Genomic DNA, 21481 nt, shown 5'->3' on the forward strand with positions numbered 1-21481 from the left:
CAATAAAACCCCAGTAAAAATCTCTTAAAATGTGTGAATGATCCGTAAAAGATTTCAATATGATCCATATTTTCAGTAAAATTTAGCAACACAATTGTAAAAATGTACCGCTAAATATCTAATGAATGAGCATTGAAATTGTAAGAATTACCCATACACATATTGCAAATGATCCATAAAACATTCAGCAATGAACCTTAAACTAATGAAAGTGATCCCCAGAAAATCAAGTTTGCGCTCTTAAAAATATAGGCATGATCCATAAATTAGACATATACTGTTCATGTTGTGGACACTAACTTTTGATTTTGTTCCATAGACTTTGAAATGATGTTCCATTGTTTTTTTGAGTTAGAAGTGCGAAGCGACGGGTAAACGTCTAGAATTAGCTTCCATAAATCAGCTTCTATAATAATTTTCTTAACACTCTGAACACGATGCCTCTGGTCAAATGTGTAACAGCCAAGAGGTAAGTCACTCAGCACATTGTGCCGGAATTATATTCTACACAGCTTGAGCACATCCATCGGCACATTTTCGGTATACCTTCGGCACAATCTCGTAGGCATTAAATTGTTGCAAATAAAATGGGAGCACTGCTGGACAACTGTCATTGAAGTTGTTCAGAACATTACGTGCTGTTTGACTGTATGTTCAGGAACATCTTCTAATTGAATATACCAGAGGAACTCAGACCAGCAGTTCACTTATAGATCTAAATACGAAATGTAGGTTCTAGAGTGGACTGAAAAGGAAGAGACAGTTAATCAGACCTCATTAATACCCTTAATTCAAATAATGCTGCAACTCACACAAAACAAACTAAAGAAGTCTATTCATTACCCTCTATAGTCGGTATCCAACAATACTCCCCACCGGTTCCAACTCTTTCCAGCCGAAAGGCTAGGTTTCTGGTCTGCCTTTGAGGGCATTATAAAACACTAAAACACAGGACTTTTATTACCCTATGGATCACAAAACACCGAAATTTCGCACATTCGCCACTTCCCGCGTCATCCTCAATCCGATTTATCCTTGCGATTTCAAACCAAAACATTCAAGGTGTCAGAAATACCGGATTCCTGGGATGGATATTTTACAAACAATCGCAGCTTGCTCTATGACCGACACAATCAGCATACTTGCGGCACACTGACAAAAAAGATGACCCAAAATTGGTGTGCGGAGTGACCTACCCCTTGGTAACAGCAAACTTTTTTTTTTTTTTTTATTATTATTATAGTCACTTTAACACTCACATAACACGCGACGCGAGACAAGACACAACACTTATCGTTCTTACAACATTTAAAACGGATTAAAAATTACCTTTCTGTCGACCGGTTTCGGGCGCGATGCTGCCCATCTACGGGACAATGTCCGACTGGTTACAATAGGATTGCTACGCTGTTGTGTAGACGTCCAGAGAAGAGAGTTGTTACTGTATTTTCAGCTTCGTCAAGTTGAACAAAGATGATATGATGGGAGGATCATCTTCATTCATCAGTGGTTCCTGTGTGTTGTTGATATGCATTGATTCCCATGCATTGAGGTGTGAGGGTTTTCGTACTGTTTTGATGAGCTTCGCACTTTTCCAATCAATTTGATGATTGGAGGCCGTCGTGTGCGCCGCCACAGCTGAATCGTTTGATTTTTTGTTGTCGACAGCATTTTTGTGTTCTTTAAGGCGGACTTTTACTTTGCGACGGGTTTGTCCGATGTACACCGAGGGACAATCCTGGCAGGGAATTCGGTAAATTCCAGACTGCTCATCCGCCGGAATCTTGTCCTTAAGGTTACACAACAGGTCGCGTAGAGTGTTGTCGCTTTTGTGTACTATGTGTAGTCCTTGACGTTTGAGTGTGTTTTTGATTGGGTTTGTGACTTTTGGATAAAATGGTAGGCTAATCCTCTTAGCTTCATCTCTCTCCGGCTGTAGTGTGGTTATGTTCTGTAGGCGTTTCTTGCGTTTGTGTTTTTGTAAAATTTTGCTGGTGAACTCCTTTTCGTATCCATTTACTTCCGCCGCCTTGTAGATACGTTCCTTTTCTTCAGCGAACTCTTCTTCCTCCATAGGTACATTATAGAGACGGTGTGCCATAGAGTAGAAGGCGGCTTGCTTTTGAGCGCCGAAGTGATTGGAGTCCGAGGTGATGTATCGATCAGTGGATGTCGGTTTTCGGTAAATACCGAATTTCAACGTGTCGTCCTCCTTTCTGGTGACCATCAAATCTAGAAAGGGCAATTTTCCATCCACTTCTCTTTCTACTGTGAACTTAATTGAGCTGTGGCGGGAGTTCAGCATGTTCAGTGTCTGCTCTAGGTAGCGTTCCTTCACTTTAACACTCTTGGGTCATTCGTGACTTGTCCGGGGGTGAGATTTGAACTCGTGACTCCGGCGTGAGAGGTATGGAAGCTAACCACTACGCCGGAGTCGCCCCCTAAACAGCGCAGCTATTTATTGACGAATTTCAAATCTATGGGCGCTACTTAAAACTTAAGACTGTAAAGATTTATTCGGTATGAGTAAGTTTAAAATCTATTGATCAATTGCTGAGTAATGATTTTTCAAACATCACCAATTTTCTGTTACACATTTTACCGGTTGCATCGTGTTCGGAGTGTTAAGAAGCATCATAGGGAATATTTTTCAGAAGATGCTTATTCTATATGCTCGCCCATCGCTCCACTCTTCTGACAAAAAAAAAACACGGGCAGAACAGTAAACCAGAGTAGCTACGCAGTAATGGGGCAATTTTCCAAGGTTAATGGATCAAATTGAAAAAAAAAAGTGTCCAAAACATGAACAATATGTGTCTAATTTATGGATCGTGCCTATATTTTTAAGTGCTCAAGCTTGATTTTCTATGGATCACTTTCATTAGTTTAAGGTTCATTGCTGAAGGTTTTATGGATCATTTGCAATATGGGTAATTCGTGCAATTTCAATGCTCATTCTTTACAAATTTAGCGGTAAACCAAACTTTCGCTTTTTTTCGGTCTTGCAGGTAGGCGTAACCCCTTAAATGCTTCCTTTGAATATTTCAGAGGATCCTTAACTACTGCTAAGTTCTCCCAGACTTGTCGGAGGTTCCCTTAGTAATTTCGAAGTTCCCTAGATTTCAAGGCTTATATGAATTGCAAATTAAATGATCTTCTTGAAAATTCATTGAGGACTTCTGAGGACTTCTGAGAGGATCAAAGAGCTTATAAATAGAAGAAGAAGATTCAACAAAACCAAATCATTGGATGTTAACATGAACAGCCCTTCCAATTTTACGATAGCTGGACAAACAGTGAAAAAATAAAGCCTCCGATATATTGGCTGCCAGATAGCATCAGGCAATGGGATGTTGTGACTTTTTCAACTTTGAATCGAAAAAAAAAAAAACAGATCGTTTCGGAATCCGTAATGTCTCCACAGTGAACGCAACAATCCAAATTTCAATTCCAATGTGAAATCGGGGCTATTCTACCTCAGCGGGGTATTTTCGTTTTCCATTTTCCACTCAAAAGCTGCAGGTTTTTGTAAACATAAATACGAGAACGGAAGTGGTAATGGGTTGGTCGCAAGCGTCGTAAGGATTCATGGCAGCGGAGCCTCAACAAGGAAATCAAACAAATCAAAAGGAACTTGACCTGTGTCAGAAGAAGAAAATCGTTTCTTATAATTCTTTTTAGCTGCAAAAGCCAAAAACTAGTTCGTAGCCCTGGTGTTCATAGAGCAGGCAAAATCTAAAGCTAATAGACGCTGGAAGACATGCATCGAACAGAATATTTAATATCTAATGGTATGATGGCTTTATTATTTCTCAAACTCAATATTATAAAAATAAGCAAAAGTCCGCCGTTAATTGACTCAACAACAAAAACAAAAAAACGAACATCAAATACTAAGTAAAGCACTCGATTCCGGTGACTCAGCAAAGTAATTTAGAGAACCCCCATCAAAACTTTTCCACTCTAGCCTTTCGATATGGTCTCAATCCAGTAGCCCCTGCCCCGAAAGTGAGGGGAGACCCGGGACACAGTAATTAATTAGCAGCAACAAATTGAATTGAATTTTCCATTATGTATAGCACCTTTTTTCACTCAGCAAGATCCAAAATATACCCGAAAAACAGGAAGAATCAATACCGATTGTCGATTGAACGTCTGAAATGAGAAGGATCAAAACGTGGTAGTTTATGTTGCCAAGCACTTTACTCCTAAGATAAATACACGCAGATAGTGCTTCAGAACGACCCTCTGGAGAGACGGAGAGCAAAACCCAATTGGGCAACCGACGGAACATGTCCCGGACAAGACATTGCGCTCTTGAGTTTGGTAATTACAGACTCAACACAATGGCGAGTGTGCCTCATTTTCTTCGGACCCTTCAAACGGACAACCGACGACGACGACGCCGACGCTGTGTGCTAATGAAATTCAGGTTTCCCCGGTGCTTTCTTGGTCGGATGGAAAGGATGACGATAATGGCACTTTACGCTGTTGGATACGATGACTAAGGGGACGCAAAAAAAAGCAGATCCAAAGGATAGCCCCAGGGGAGCCGACTCAAGTACCGCGCTCTCTTAACCCATTCACCCGCTTTGCTTCCTTAAGGCAAACATGGCTCAGGGTAGAAAAAAAAAGCGTGCTTGTATATGCCTTCTTTTTCACGATAACCAAGAACATGGTGCAGATCTTTTTACGAAGCGGAAAAATCCCCCCCCCCCACGATTTCTCAGACTCAAGAGCCTTGAAGGTGAGAAATCGTCGACATTATTACTTTTCCTGACGTTGCCAGCCTCTTCGGGGGATCCAACGGAAGAATATTAATTTGTACAGACCGATGAATATTAAACACGAAGAAGGGACAGAAAAAAAGGGGGCCAGTGTCCATTTTCTCACCCCGCTAGACAGTTGGCTGTTTCCGAGGAAAAATGTTTTTCCCTCAGTCAAGCGTCATCAATTAGTTAGTCGATCTTTTTCAACGCTTATGATTTCCGGATGAACCGTCAACTGTTTGCGTTCAGTATTGCACCTACCTGAGTTGGGTTGCTGGTTGCTATTCGGACGAGCGGATGGGGCTCCATCACGGGCTTCCACTTCCAGAGCGTAAGCTCCCTGCTTCTCACGATCGAACACGACTTTTGTGAAAATCTCACCACTCTGCAGGTTGATCTCGAAGAAGTCCTTGCCTTCGTTACGGGGCGAATCGACAATGTAGTAGTACACCTGTAATTGAGTCAGAAAAGAAAATCAAGCAATTAGTCGGAGCCGGAGCGCTTAATTTAGTTATTTTATTATTCAGCTTTCCATTTACTGAAACTGCAGCACCGAGACTGGTTGGCGGCAAAGTTAGAAATTCCAAATTAGATTGAACTGCCATCGACCTTGCAATTATCGCTGCGACTGCAATACCTCCACTCCTTGGTGCAACACTTTTCACGTTGATTGCGAAGAAAATTCATTCAGGGTGGGTGAGCAATGTCTTCTCGGAAGAAGGATAAATAAAGCCTTCCTTCCAAGAATAAACATAATAGACCCCGAACGGTGGCATACAATCGCAATTTAAGTTAAATTACTATCGGAAATGCAAATAATGCGCTCCCTTCCATTTTCATTCATCACATCTACCAGGTTGAAGACAAAAGGAGAAGCGAGTGTCGTCCAATGACAACCAACGACGGTGGAGAAAGTTGGACATATGCAATTGACATTGGGAACAATTTTCGTAAACTATTCTAGAACAACTAGCGCTGATGGTTTTCATTAGGACAGAAAAGTAATTTGCGGTTTAAAGCTTTGAAACAGCATTCAAAATGGCTCTAATTGTACTTTTGCAAGATGAATTGGCCAATTAGAGACACTTTGCAAATTATTTTAAATCCCGTTCCTCTGACTGAGATTTACTGGAGCTAAGGTGGATTTTGTAAAAATTGGGTACTTTAAAACGGGGTAACATTGATAGTTTTTGAAAGTATATTCTAAATAATTTTTACAGCAATGAATGTTTTTCAAGTTTTATATTTTTAAAACAAGTACTGAGGATCCTAGAGCCATTATTATTTTAGTCTTGTGACCGAACTTCAGTTTTTTTTTTATTTGGGGTTACTTTGATAATGTGATGGGTGAAGCTCAAACAATTTAGTTCTTTAAATATGAAAGATTGAATGAGCATATAATCAGAAAACATCATAAGCAATAAGAATACAACATTGAATTTGTGATGGCAATATCGGAGATACATTTCATAAATGATGGTTTGAGTGCTTTTTCAAAAAGGCGAAAAACACGAATATTGTTTTTTAATATGTTTGTAAAACATGTAACACATACTACATAAAAACTACATACGATATCAACGGAAATACCTTAAGCTACAATGTTTCTAATTTGGAAAAAGCGTAACGAGTAAATTTAATCTTTACATTATACTATCAAAGCTACCCGCATTATCAAAGATACCCCGTTTTACGGTATTATTATTTGCTGAAATTACTTCCGAAGTAAGTAATCTAAATCTGAATAAGGTCGCACCAAAATTGTGAATTAGCTAAGACCGATTCTAATTAACATGTCAACGTATTGAAGGTTAATTAGAATCGGTGTGTGAAGGTTTGACAACATTTGAATTCTGCTTTATTTTTTTTTTTTTCCTTTGGTTTGTTTTTTTCCGTCGATCTTGTTTTCCGTGCTGAGCACCAATGCTACCGACGTGCCAAGAAGGCAGCTCCCACACCTGGACCCTACCTATCGACCCATCAACTCATGAACCGGGGACCAACGGCTTTACTTCCCATCCGAAGGAAGGCGTGATCAGAGATGTTATGCCTCAGAACATCCCGGCGGCGCCGACTGGGATTGAACCCAGGCCTGCTGGGGTGAGAGGTAATCACGCTTACCACTACACCACCGGCGCCGTTAATTCTGCTTTATATTGAAGTTCATAAATTCATGAAACTGCTGGAGAAACTTCTAAAGTAGATTAATGCCCAAAATCCGACTGATCCGAAAATAAAGGGGGACATTGCATCTGGGTTTCTACCGTCTTCAGCATTAGCACAATACCACAAACAATTCGTCAAAAAATATCGCCAAGCGTTCAAAATTTGCGTGCACTCTCTATCATGCACATTCCCGAATATTGATTTACAACCAGAGCATCCCTTGTTCAAGCCATTTTGTCGTAGACTACGACTAACATGAAGGTATAGAAGGTAAATCTAAAATCTAAAATTGCGACCGTCACGAAAAGATGTTAGATTTTGAACGTTTATTACTTTGTCATTTGTTGATGAAATACAAATCCAAATACACCAATCGATAGGAAATAAGTCTTTGATTCTGATAAAATAAACACTTTTACCATTTACCATAAAAAAAATTAAAAGTGTTCAAATAAAAAGTAATAACTGCATCACTGTATTCATGAAGTAAACGTTTTCCCCAAACCAGTCGTAATAATCGAGTACCACTTGGTTGCACATTGTTCTGCTTGAACATGTAAAGTTATAAAACAGTGCTGCTATTGTGCTTCCGTTTTTTTTTTTTTTTTTTTTTTAACTCTTTATTTGTTCCAAATTCAAAATAAATTACATTTCATTTTTAACCTAGGTGCTCCAGTTACTACAGTAACTTACCAGCCTTAATTGTTATGATATATATCTAAGTGTTTTTACATTGTTCCTGTCTTGGCAATTCAGTATTTTAAACAGGTTTTTTAAACCTGCATGTCAGTATAACAATTGATAGCTTAAAACTATATAACTAAAACTAAATCTTATCTAAGTATAAAGGGAATTAATCGTTGCAATTGAGGATTGTAACGATTTTTGCCGGAAATTATTAATTATTTTGTTGGACATTTGTGCTAAAGTCTCAACATTCGAAATTCTATGTACTTCGGTAGTACTGTACCAGGGAGGCAACTTCAAAATCATCTTCAGAATTTTGTTCTGAATCCTTTGAAGTGCTTTTTTCCTGCTAGTGCAGCAACTAGACCATATTGGCACAGCGTAAAGCATGGCCGGTCTAAAAACTTGTTTAAATATTAGAAGTTTATTTGTCAGGCAAAGTTTGGATTTCCTGTTTATAAGAGGATACAAACATTTTATATATTTGTTACATTTGGCTTGAATGCCCTCAATGTGATCTTTAAAAGTTAATTTTTGGTCAAGAACTAATCCAAGATATTTCACTTGGTTTGACCAGGAAATTGGAACTCCGTTAATAGTGACTATGTGACTACTACTAGGTTTCAAAAAGGAAGCCCTAGGCTTATGTGGAAATATTATAAGTTGAGTTTTGGAAGCGTTGGGAGAAATCTTCCATTTTTGTAAATAAGAAGAGAAAATATCTAAACTTTTCTGAAGTCTGCTGCAAATAACACGAAGACTTCTTCCTTTAGCGGAAATGCCTGTGTCATCAGCGAACAAAGATTTGTGGCAACCCTGAGGCAAATCAGGGAGGTCCGAAGTGAAAATGTTATACAATATAGGCCCAAGAATGCTACCCTGAGGAACTCCTGCTTTAACAGGTAGTCGATTAGATTTCGAATTTTGATAATTTACCTGCAGAGTTCTGTCAGTTAAATAATTTTGAACTAATTTCATAATGTAAAGTGGAAAATTAAACTTTTTCAATTTAGCAATCAAACCTTCATGCCAAACACTGTCGAATGCTTTTTCTATGTCTAGAAGAGCAACTCCAGTTGAGTGGCCTTCAGATTTGTTTGAACGAATTAAATTGGTAACTCTCAAGAGTTGATGAGTAGTTGAATGCCCATGGCGAAATCCAAACTGCTCATCTGCAAAAATTGAGTTCGTATTGATGTGAAGCATCATTCTATTCAAAATTATTTTTTCAAAAAGTTTACTTATTGAAGAGAGCAAACTTATTGGACGGTAGCTAGAAGCTTCAGCTGGGTTTTTATCCGGCTTCAAAATTGGAACAATTTTTGCATTTTTCCATTTATCAGGAAAGTATGCCAAATGGAAACATCTGGTCAATAATTTTACCAAGAAAGACAAGGTACTCTCTGGGAGTTTTTTGATGAGGATATAGAAAATTCCATCATCACCTGGAGCTTTCATATTTTGAAATTTTTTAGTTATAGACCTTACTTCGTCCAAATCAGTCCCCCAGGAATCATCAAAAATATTTTCCCGAGAGAAAATATTCCGAAAATCCCGAGCAACCTGATTCTCAATAGGACTAGTAAGACCCAAACTGAAATTATGGGAACTCTCGAATTGCTTAGCAAGTTTCTGAGCTTTTTCCAAATTTGTGATCAAAATTTTACCACCTTCTTTAAGCGCTGGAATTGGCTTTTGAGGTTTTTTCAAAATTTTTGTGAGTTTCCAAAAGGGTTTGGAACTCGGGTCTAATTTAGAAACATTATTTTCAAAAGTTTTGTTCCTCAGGGCAGAGAATCGCTTTTTAATTTGTTTTTGCAAATCCCGCCAGATAACTTTCATGGCAGGATCGCGTGTTCTTTGATATTGTCTCCTACGGACATTTTTAAGACGGATCAAGAGCTGAAGATCATCGTCTATTATAATTGAATCGAATTTAACCTCGCATTTTGGTACTGAGGCAGCTCTTGCTTCAACTATAGAAGTAGTCAGAGATTCAAGAGCATAATTAATTTCATCTTTGGTTTGCAAAGGAATGTTTGGATCGAAGTTATATTCCATAAATGTTCGATATTGCTCCCAATCAGCCCTATGGTAATTGAAAGTAAAGCTGTTGGGATTAGAAATTATTTCTTGGGATATTTCAAAAGTTACTGGAAGGTGATCAGAACCGAAGTCAGCATGGGTAACCAATTGGCTACAAAGATGACATGAATCAGTTAAGGCCAAATCAATAGTTGAGGGATTTCTTGCAGAAGAAAAGCATGTTGGGCTGTTTGGATATTGAATAGTGTAATAACCTGCAGAACAATCATCAAACAGAATATTACCATTGGAATTGCTTTGAGCATTATTCCATGAGCGGTGTTTTGCATTAAAATCACCAATAATGAAGAATTTAGACCTATGACGGGTAAGTTTCTGAAGGTCACCCTTGAGAAAATTCTTTTGCTGGCCTACGCATTGGAATGGCAAATAGGCAGCTATAAACGTAAGTTGTCCAAATTTTGTTTCAACAGAAACTCCCAAAGTTTCAAAAACTTTGGTTTCAAATGAAGAAAGTATTTTGTGTTTGATTCGTCTATGAATAATGATGGCAACGCCACCACAGGGTCCATCAAGACGATCATTTCTATAAATCAAGTAATTTGCGTCCTTCTTAACCTTATGGTCAGGTTTAAGGAACGTTTCAGTTATAACGGCAATATGTACGTTATGAACTCTCAAAAAATTAAATAGCTCGTCTTCATTATCTTTAAGAGATCGAGCATTCCAATTTAAAATGTTTAATGCTTTAAAATCCATTACTGAATTTTAAAGTCATGACAATATTATTAGCAAATTTTACTCCATTTTGAATAGCATCAAACATGGAGTTAGATTTAAGCATATCAGAAATCATGTCAATTAATGAATTCTGTAAAAATTCCATTTTAGGAGCAGTAATGCTTCCTAAGTCAAAATTGTCAAAATTTCCGTTAGAACGTTGGTTAGTATTTTGATTTCTACCCGCTGCAATAGCAGCATAGGTAGCTCCATTAACTCGCTGAACATTGTTAGCAGCGAGGGGAGTAGGCATAGATGAAACATTTGAAGCAGGGGTGATATTTGTACCTACGGGTACGAATGTAGAATTTGTTCCTCGCTGACCGTTGTTAACAGCAGAGGAATTTGTACCTGGTCGGAAACGTTGAGCGTTTCCTACCTGTCGCTTAGAACGAGATTGTAGGATCACTTTGCGAGTCTTACATTCCCAAAAATTGGATTTGTGGTTTTCACCACAATTTGAACATTTAAATTTCTTAGGATCTTCCTTCACAGGACAGTCGTCCTTTGCGTGAGAGGAATCACCACAATTCATGCATTTAGCTGGCATGTAGCAATTTTTAGTTCCGTGACCCCATCCCTGGCACTTACGGCACTGAGTGAGGTTTTGGAAATTTCCTCCAGTCTTCCTGAAGTGTTCCCACTTCACTCGGACATGGAGCATAAGGCTAGCTTTTTCTAAGGCCTTAAGGTTGTTTAGTTCACTAGACTTGAAGTGAACTAAATAAAAATCATTAGAAATCCCGTTGCGCGAATCGCCAGGACGGGATTTCATTTTCATTTTGATTACTTGGAGTGGCACAACTCCAAGTAATTTTGCCAGTTCATCTTTGATCTGATCCAGGGATTCACCACTGGGCAGTCCTTTCATGACAACCTTGAACACACGTTCAGTTTTGGTGTCGTAAGTAAAAAATTTGTGCTTCTTCTCAGTAAGATACTTGAGAAGACATTTAAATCCGTCCAAGGTTTCAGCCAATACACGGCATTCACCCCGACGTCCAATTTGTAGTGAAAACTTAACTTTCACGAAATTCAAAAGTTCCATGCGAAGAGCATGGAAATCGGTAGTGGTTATCACAATAGGGGGAATCTTTTCCTTCTTGGCATTAAGCCGGGAAAGTTTACTAGAATTTTTCTTGGATGATGGATCATTCTCATCATCCGTGAGCAAATCAAATTGATTACTCAAATTAATTTCATCAGAAGGGGGGTCAAGAGTTTGCCCCTTTCTTTTGCGTTTAGGCGCCATGGCGGCAGTAAATTTTTATCCAAATCGACTTCCAAGCAGATTACTATAAGAATCTGAAGGATCGAAGAGGAATTTTCCAAATCGATATCCAAGAAGGATTACCTCGGGTAGGGTCCAAACAAGGATCGAAGAGGAATAAGAGGAGTTGAACAAGGTAGAAAATTTTTACAGGTTGAGCACTGAAAAGTGCGATTATGCGATTATCCAAATCGACTTCCAAGCAGATTACTATAAGAATCTGAAGGATCGAAGAGGAATTTTCCAAATCGATATCCAAGAAGGATTACCTCGGGTAGGGTCCAAACAAGGATCGAAGAGGAATAAGAGAAGTTGAACAAGGTAGAAAATTTTTACAGGTTGAGCACTGAAAAGTGCTGTTTAAATTTGTTGTAGCTTTAGGTAGTAGTAACACTTCCTTAAGCAAAAAGCAAATAGATCCGCACGGCAAGAGAGCACGATGCGGACTGATTGTGCTTCCGTTCATTTTCTCTTCGGCGTGGTGTCTAGCAGCAAGCACGAGCAAGTCAGCGGTGGATTTTTTCCCTCTTTCTCTATGCCTTTTAAAGGCAATTAATAATTGCTTCCCTTAGCGGTAACAATTTAAATAGAAAATCAATTAATAGAATCGATCATCGCAGTTAGGCTCTTATGCATGCTCACTGTTCATATTAGAAGCTGCTTAAAATAGCTGGGAATGTCTAACATGGCAGTGAAGATGCAAAAAATAATCTACGAAGACAATCTATCAATGTTACTTTGGACCTAATGCATTGTTCAGCTTGTTTTAAGAAGAATCGATCGGATGATATCGGCAGGTGCAGTGTTACCACATTTTCCCAATTTCTATCTGTATCTTAACCGTAAAAAATCTTTTAATCTGTATCTGGCTGATAAAATTCTGTATTTGGTTTTATAATGATCGAACTGTAGATGTAAATAAATCTCCTTAGTCTTAAACATATTCATTCAAAGTTCAGTAAGAGTTTGTTTGTTTCGAAAAAAAATTGTATAATCATGATTTTTAAATATTTTTTTCCTTTTCTACAAGTCTCATAATACAGAAACAAATCAAGTCCCAGAAGCAAGAGACTTCCATAGAATTTTATTTTTGAAAATATTTATCTGGGCATCTGATTTTTTTTTAATTCTGTGATTCTTAATAAACATTCTGTGTTTGAGCTTTCATTTTCTCAGATAAGTAAACTCAGTATTTTTGCCACTAAAAACTTAGAGATAGTTCCATCTGCTGATACTTTTCATCTGTTTAACGCTACTTAAATGTTAAACATCTAGGTGTCACCCCAGCAGGCCTAGGTTCAATCCCATTCAGCGCCGCCGGGATGTTCTGAGGCATATCATCTAGGAAAGTAAAGCCGTTGGTCGGTCCATGAGTTGATGGGTCGATGGGTAGGGTCCAGGTGTGGGAGCTGCCTCCTAGCGTCGGTAGCATTGGTGCTCAGCACGGAAAACAAGATCGGCGAAAAACAAATCAAAGAAGAAAAAAATATCTAGTTAAGTCTTCCAGCCACAAACTGGAATCAATCAGTTTGTGAGCTGCTAAAATGGCTTGTTTCCAATTCGACAAAACCAAAAATTGAATTAACCACCGTACCACCGTGGTTGAGTTAACAATCAGAAAATTAAACTAATATCCCTTCTAGGGATAAATGAGAAACCAGAGCAGAGATAATTCAAGCTATTGAAAAGGCACAATCGATTATTTAATTAATATAATAAAGGATAAAAAATATATCCCACTTTTTTAAAAAATCGGTATGATAACAGATAAATCTGTGTATGTGGCATCATTGCTCACAGCTACAAAATAGTGTATCTGATATTTTAAAAACATGTCTGATACATCTATACCGAAGACCCCCGTCAATCTGAACGACACTTCGTGCATATTAATGGAGGTTCCTTTTTTACATACTCTGCCCAAAAGATACTTTTTTAGCCATTCATACAAAATGGTAGGAAATACGGATTTAAGAAAGTATATTTTGTTCAGAGTATGTAAAACATGAGGGACTTCGGATGAAAATCCAAATGTATAGAGGTGCATAGTAGAAAAAGAAACTAACACTATTTCCAATTTGTGCTATAGGGGAAATGAATGTAATGTCGGCCTAAATGCCCATTATTTGGGCCCATACATAAATTCAGCAGTCGACTAGCAATCGTAGATCCATAGGCCAACATTAAGCTGCAAAATACATGCGTAATTCCCGGGAGCACGCGAAGGATCATCAGGTTGATGATGCGTTTAATTTAAGACAAGTTACAGTATTCTATAGATAGGAGAGAAAGAGGCATAATGGGCATCCTTTTCCATTTCCATTGACCTACACTTGTGAACGCATAAAGTAAGGAAAACATAACCAGATACCACAATCTATAGTATGAAATCTAAAATATGTACATAGGAACGAAATAATAGATTACTTCTACTGTATTTTAAATCAATATAAAAAAAATATGCACGATGAGTTCACTAAACAGCTCAACGTAGTCTACATAGTCGTAGTCATGGTTGATGCGGCCGTGTCCTGTACACAACCCCACCAATTTTATTTTCTCTAAAAACGTCAGCAGTAGATCTATGGAATTAATTGATCTTTGAAGAAATACGGTGCATTCCGCGCATTATCAGTGCGGAAATCAGCGTCGCCGAGGGTGTAGTGGTAAGCTTGATTGCCTCTCACTCCAAAGGGTCAAGGCTCAATCCTAGCCAAGATGTTGAGACTAGGCCAGATTTTCACATTACTAAACTTTTCAAAATTTCTCGAATAAAAAAAATTAAGACCTCAGATAACCAAAAAAACATTACTCTTGGACTAAAATTAAACTTAGGGATTTTAACACTTAACACTTCACTTTTGAATAAATGTCTAGAGAATTTTGATCTGAATGACATATGTGAAATATTTTGGGGAGAATTTTAGTCCTATACAATTCGAAAGCAATTGAGAGGACAATTCCAAAGAAATTTGAAAATAAGTTAGAGGTAATTTTGAGAAGAATTTCAGGCAAACTGTAAGGAAAGCTATAGGTGAATCTCAGGATCAGAAGAGACTTTTTTTTTAAGATTATGAGCAGATGTCCTGAGAAGCAACTCTGAAGGATTTCCAGGTATTCGAAGTGAATGAACCCTACTACTTTATTATGATATGGAAACAATTCTTAGGGCCTAGAAAATCTCTTAAGTGTTAATAAATGATTCAATTAATAAAAAATAATTCTATGGAGAATGGCCAGCGGATATCTGAAAAAATGCTGCCGAATATCAGACTTAACTTGTCTTGAAGATAGTTTTGAGTAAATTTTGACACAGAACATCATTTGGAGATTGCAAAAGTGGACAAAGAATTACGTGTTCAAGACTTGTAAATTACTAAAGATTCTCCCTGTAATCATTTGAAAACATTATCACTATCATGGGTTTGAAAACTTATCAAAACTCTAGGGCATTGCTATTTTTAGATCTAACTCTAAAGTTTTCCCATCTGGAACTAAGGAAAAGTTAAGAAATTCGAGTTTTATGAATTATTCAAGGTTCAAAGTGAAATATTCGAGAAAAGGAACTTAGAATCAAAGATATAAATTTAAATTTAAAATACATTTTTTTACTTGTACGTGTACATAGTTACATTTAAAATAAGAGTGTTTCAGCGTTGTATGGAAAAAAAGTCAAAGTCTGGAATTTCAAACGCTACCCTCTGGAATGGTAGTTTGGGGGGTCAGAATCACCCTGCCAAAATTTGAAGTCATTTGGTTCACGGGAACCCCTCGCTCAAACGGCTTGAAGTTTGTATGGGGTAAATCGACAAAATGTATGGGGGAGCGAGCCACTTTCACATTCACGGCTCTAGGTGGCGCTGTAGTGGGTCGATTTTCTTCGTGTACAAAATGTAGCACCTTTGAAGTATTGGGAACATCTTGGCTGAAGACCGGATGTGAATCCGAGTTACCTCCGAAAAGTTATTAGCGTTTCAAACGAACACCACCTGCTTCACTTCTGGGGAGGGCCTAACGCGCTTGTGCAGTTTTTATTTTTACGAACAGGTATACGAATAGCAATGTTTGCATAGGTATAACTTTTTTGTTTAACCATGAAATTGGTTGAAATTTTCTCAGTGAGTAGAAAAGTGTTCGAAATTATGGTCTACTAAAAATTGGAACAGATTGGCCAAGTGGTTCCGGTTTTATTCCGGGTTTCCGAGAGGCCATCGGGGGGAGAAAAGGTACCAGTCGTCTAGAACAAGGTGGTGCTGAAAATCCACAGCAACAGGCATCTATGGGTAGTGCTGATTAATATTTTAACAAAATCAACCCATAACCTGGTTCTAAATACTGAGCATCCACCGGAAGGCCTTCCGATGACCCGGATCAACCTTAATCTGTATTATTATGTTTTTTTTATCAAAGTAGGCCTTGATTATTCTCTGCAACTATAAGAAATGTAGTAAATTAATGATTTTAGATATATAAGCGTTTCAATGGCTTCAAGTGGTCACCAGATGATCTGCCGGAAGATCCGAAACATCCGTAAAATTTATTGCTGCGCAATTTAGTGCTAAATAAATTCGATCAAAGTAGGCCTTGATTTTTCTCTGCAACAATGAGAAATGTTGTAAAATGGTGATTTTTTATGTGTTAGCTGTTCAATGGCTCCAAGTTATCACCAGATGGTCCGCTGGTAGATACGGAAGATCCGTAAAATTGATTGCTGTGTAAATTTGATCAAAGTAGGCCTTGATTTTCCCCTCTCCAATTATATGGAGTATAGTAAAATGGTGATATCTGAAATATTAGCTGGTCATTGGCTCCAAATGGTCACCAGATGACCCACCGAAAGATCTGGAACATCCGTAAAATTGGTTGCTACGTTAATTTCACCAAAGTATGCCTTGATTTTTCGTTGCAACTGTATATAATGAAGTAAAATTATGATTTTTTTATATATTAGCTGGTCCCTGGTTCCAAGTGGCTCGCCGAAAGATCCGGAACATCCGTAAAATGTATTGCTGCGTAAATTTGATCAAAGTAGGCCTTGTAAAATGTAGTAAAAATGCTACTGATGTTGCTTCTTACAGTCGTTAGTTAACTGCCTCCTGTCAAAGTTCATTCATGAGTAAATATTTATCTTAGCTTTCTTCAAATTGAATTCAACATTTCAAAACAACGAAAAAAATTGTGGTAAGTATAGGGTTTGACATATCATCATACACCAATCGGTCTCTTTGTCTCGTATCAACTAAAAATACACAGCTACCACATTGCTTTACGCTGGAATGCGTGCAATGCAATTGTATCTTCAAATATTATTACTGCCGCACGGCCGTAGAATTCAAATCAAATTTGCATTCCGCTCACTCAAATTCGCTAAAACACAGGATATTCATAGACTGAGTAAATTTTTCTCGGTTTTCCTCAAATGAGGATTTTTCTCGATTTTGAGGAAAATCGAGGGAACTTTTGGTCAATCCAGGAGTATACCTGAAGACTGTTTTCATTATTATTATAATTATTACTCAGTCTATAAGTAACCTGCTTTCTAGAGAATATAAGTAAATGGAACTCAAATTTGAGTTGAATTCTACAGCCATGAGTATATGTGAGTATATGTGAGTATATCAATAAAGCAGTACACCATAGTTTTACAAGCACCTATTTAAAATATCCTTCTGATACGGATATGAACTTAGTATAACAGAAAAATTAGTATTCCTTAAGTATAATCGCTCATTGCTTTACAATGCATATTCTATCATTTCAAGTTACAATATATTTATTTATATTTTGCAGGGATGTAATACAATAGATCAAAATACTGAACGCTGTGGTGTTAGCTCCCAAACAGAGGAAAAAAAGCTGCAGATAAATTTAAACAAACAAACACGTCATATGTATGCGTTAAACTAAGAAAATACTAATCGAAGCACGAGAATGCGTACATTCCCCTATGGCTTATATTGAATTGAAAGTATGTTTTCTGTGGATAATTTCAAATTAAAACTGGGAAAGATTAAACAAATAACTTCAAAGGGAATTCCGTTAAAAATATCAAAGCAATCGTATTCTGGTTATATTAAAAACAAAATTGAGGAGAAGAAGAAAAACAAAATCAGAAGAGAATTTTGAGAATTTTTGAGGAGGGCGTTGAGTTAAAATAATAATAAACAGAATTTCCAAGGAATCTAATTGTCAAAACAGTTATAGATGAATTTTAAGCAGGATTCCGGCAAACATAATTTTGCATTCGGAAACTTATATAACTTCTTAAGAAGCTTACTCTGGTTGCTTCAGTTAGAATCATTAGAAGCTTCTTTAGTTTATTTTAGAAGCTTATTTTAGTTAGAAGCTTATTCTAGACTCTTGTCCGTGGGTCCGCTCCTCTGTTTAATATGAGCAGGACAGTAAATCTGAGTTGCTACGTAGTAATGGAGCAATTTTCCAAGGTTTATGGAAGACAATTTAAAAAAAATATGCAATATGCTTATGGGAAATCTGTACAATTTCAATGCTCATTCGGTACATTTTTACAATTGTGTTGATAAGTTTTACATAAAATATGGATTATATTGACAAGTTTTATGGATCATTATCACTTTTTTTAGGGATTTTCACCGGGTTTTTATAGGATTTGGGTGATTTTTAAGGAATATTTTTAAATTTGTTATGTGTCGTTGCATTAATTCTAGAGGTGCATATTTAAGCCTGCACTCCAACTCCAACTCCACAGCCCTGGTATTTGGAAGCTGTCGAACATTTATGCAGTTTTGAGTGGATTTTATTAGGCCAATCATAAATCAATTGTCAATTTCTCAAACTCGCTCATAATTTCTCAGAACTTGTTACTGCTATGTTTGTCCTTATAAAAATAAGAAAATGCAAAAAAACGCATTTTTTTTTCTTCTTATTAATCTTAACGCATATTGAAAATGTTTACAAATAGGTTGAAATTATCTTTCATTTAAAATAGCATAGCATAGCATAAACCAGGTTCCACAATGTCGTAGGTAGTACGAGCTCCAAACTGTTGTTAAGAAGGAGACCCACCTTCATCCGTTGATAGTAATTTGTGATTAATTACTACCTCTTAGATAAAGGATGTGTCTCCCTCCAACAGACCAGAGCTGTCGTGGCCACGTCCTTGCATCTGGTGGGGAAAGGGGAGGAATGTTAGTCCGACACTTACTTAAAACAGATGCAAAGAACTCTACGGCCCCACATAAGTGTCACGGGAAGGGTGGATTTTTGTTAGTAGGGAGGGTAAGCCATAAGATACGCCCAGCCAGCGTTGCTGGCAATCGTTATATTAAGCATTTAATAAATAGAAGCTGTAAGTAGTTTATCTGTCCGTTGTTGCTGCCCATTACCTAAACATATTATTCAAAACAGTCTTCAGATTTTGGAATTAAAAAAACGTTATCAGCTCGATCCTGTTGCTCCTTTGCGCCTGAAAATGTGTGTTGGTCCTAAACATATGCATATGCAATTCATTTTGAACGATATGAGGTTCTCATGTGTAAGAGGCAATTAATAGCATGTAGAATCGTAGATTAGAATGAAGCTTTGCCCTTGGCCGATCTCCCACTGTCTGGCAGTGGCATTATGGATAAAATCTGCCTGCAATCATTTCTTATGAATGCAAGAAGCTTTAACCCAGGAGTTAGAAGGTGACAGCTCTACCGCAGCTACGATAGCCCATTTCAAGAACGCAAGCATTCCGAAGCTATTTTAACACATGAAAAGCCCCGTTCCAATAGATTATCGATGCAAATATACACCATTGCTAATGTACTAAAACTTTCAATCAAGCAGTAGTGCAATACTTGATTGACGCGTATTTAGTAAGTTTTGAAATGATAGTTTTTAATTAGATGGATTTTTCCTATCAAGGACAGAGGAACGAAAAAGTAAATAAACTTAGCTGAGCGTAACTACGCGTAGGTCAGAACAGTCGGTACCACATGCAACGGATAAGAATTCGAAAATTTTCACTTAATGCGCTTTTCAACATCACTTCTGTACTTTCAAATTAAAGATTTTTAAAAATGAAATTGTAAATTTTAACATCACTAGAAAGAAAACGACTCAGCAATACAAAAACACGCCATTTTCGCAGCGTGGCCTACTTCGATCTCCAGGTTGAAATTATCTTTAATTTGGAATAATCAAATAAATAAACTGTTCGTAGTTGATAACCTTCCAACTATTAAAAGTATAACTTCCAATATGCACTCTAATAGATCGAGGCAGAAAATAAACAACAAGGGACAATATTTTATATTAAGACATATTAAACATTAAGACAAAATTATCGCCCCTGAATGCGTGAAAAAAATAGTCAGTTTCCATCCACGGACAATTTTGCTTTAAACTACAGAAGCTTTCATTTTCCCACCCAATCTAGATTAAACTCCCTTCGAACCGAACGTTCCAACGGCGAAAGTTGTATTAAAGAACCGCATTCGTGCTTACCCACCGAATTCAAACACTCAACATTTTACCCATTGTTTTCATTCATAGTTCGTTCATTTCGGCTTATCTCGAAATCATTCCCTACCCATCGCCAGTATTTGCACCATTTGATCTTCACAGTCGCACAGTAGTAGTGGTTTGAATTGTTCCAACTTTCCGGCTGCCTCTTTCTTTTCTCCGCAATGCACCCTAGAGAGAAGTGCAGACAGATGTCAGTCTTAGCCGATAAGGATCTCCAACTCGAAATGTCGGAATTGGTCTCCTCTTGGCAGCTCCAGTCCGTCCCAGTGTACGAGATTAAACAATCAAGTGGAGGAACGCTGTTTGCGATGAAATTTCTTAAAAGCGACTCGAATCTCAACTCCGGCATCGGAACGGCTGGGTGGGGAAACGATTCCATGCACGACGGGCAATGACGGCAACTTATATAGTGCTGCGATGGCAGGAGCAATAAAATTCACCGAAAGATGATCCGATCCGATGCCGGTAGCGGATCTAAAACAGAGCAACCAAACATTAAAATCGATGCCAGGAACGTGATCGAATAATACCGAACTGAACAATGTATGTAAGTACGGAAATTACTACTTTTCCATCTTGATTACGGAGAAGTCGGAACGAAAAGCTCCTTTTGCCTTTTGGCCTCTTTGCAAAGTAGCCTGGATTTAGTTCAAAATGCGACGTAATCCAATTTGGTTGCAGGAAATTCAAACAGCAACTTCTTCGGCTCAGGTACCTGCAAAAACTCCATTAAGGATGCAGCTCATTCCTCCGCCGTCGGAACATAAATAAAATCATTTGTACGGATCAGAGATAGAGACGTACATCCCCAAAATGAAAAACGGCAAACACAGTCAAGTAGGGTAGCCTCCCCAGAAAAACGACTCACCTGGTTGTTCGGGAATGTTCCGTCCTTGTCGATGGCGTTCACCTGCGTTACCTTGGTGCCGATCGGTTCGCCCTCGAGCACCGTTTCCTGTTCACGTTCGGTAAACAGTGGAATTTCATCGTTTACATCCTCTAATTGTATGTAAACAGTCGCTTCCGATGCCAGCTGCTGGGCTCCGTTGTTCTAGTTAGGATGAAAAGAGGGAAAAAAATACATGATCAGTAAAATGAAGCCTGAAAAATGTGCCTTCCTCTCCGCTCCGCTGGTCTGAAACTCTGGGTGATTTAACAGCTTCACATTTAGCTGGAAGGGGCGGTGGTGATAGAGGAGGGAGAGGTTGGCTGGAAAATATGCTGAGCGAGTGGAAATTTGCAAAAAATTGAAATGCGTGGATTTTTGTTTGGA

The 21481-nt window shown here is 37.9% G+C and overlaps 1 protein-coding gene across 7 annotated transcripts in view; it reads right to left on the reverse strand.

Annotated features, from left to right (window-relative positions):
• CadN (Cadherin-N) overlaps positions 1-21481 on the reverse strand; it is a 478164-nt gene that overhangs the window by 371716 nt on the left and 84967 nt on the right. For all 7 annotated transcript variants that reach the window (XM_065224397.1, XM_065224398.1, XM_065224396.1 and 4 more), the window contains 2 exons: positions 21077-21259; positions 5031-5220 (listed from right to left, as the gene is read on the reverse strand). In XM_065224397.1, coding sequence (XP_065080469.1) covers positions 5031-5220; positions 21077-21259 — 373 coding nt within the window. The remainder of the gene's footprint in view (positions 1-5030; positions 5221-21076; positions 21260-21481) is intronic.

Source organism: Ochlerotatus camptorhynchus, unplaced genomic scaffold (genome assembly GCF_037179485.1).
Source record: "Ochlerotatus camptorhynchus isolate MF236.1 unplaced genomic scaffold, CSIRO-AGI_Acam_v1.1 ptg000211l, whole genome shotgun sequence".
Classification (NCBI taxonomy): Eukaryota; Metazoa; Arthropoda; class Insecta; order Diptera; family Culicidae; genus Ochlerotatus; species Ochlerotatus camptorhynchus.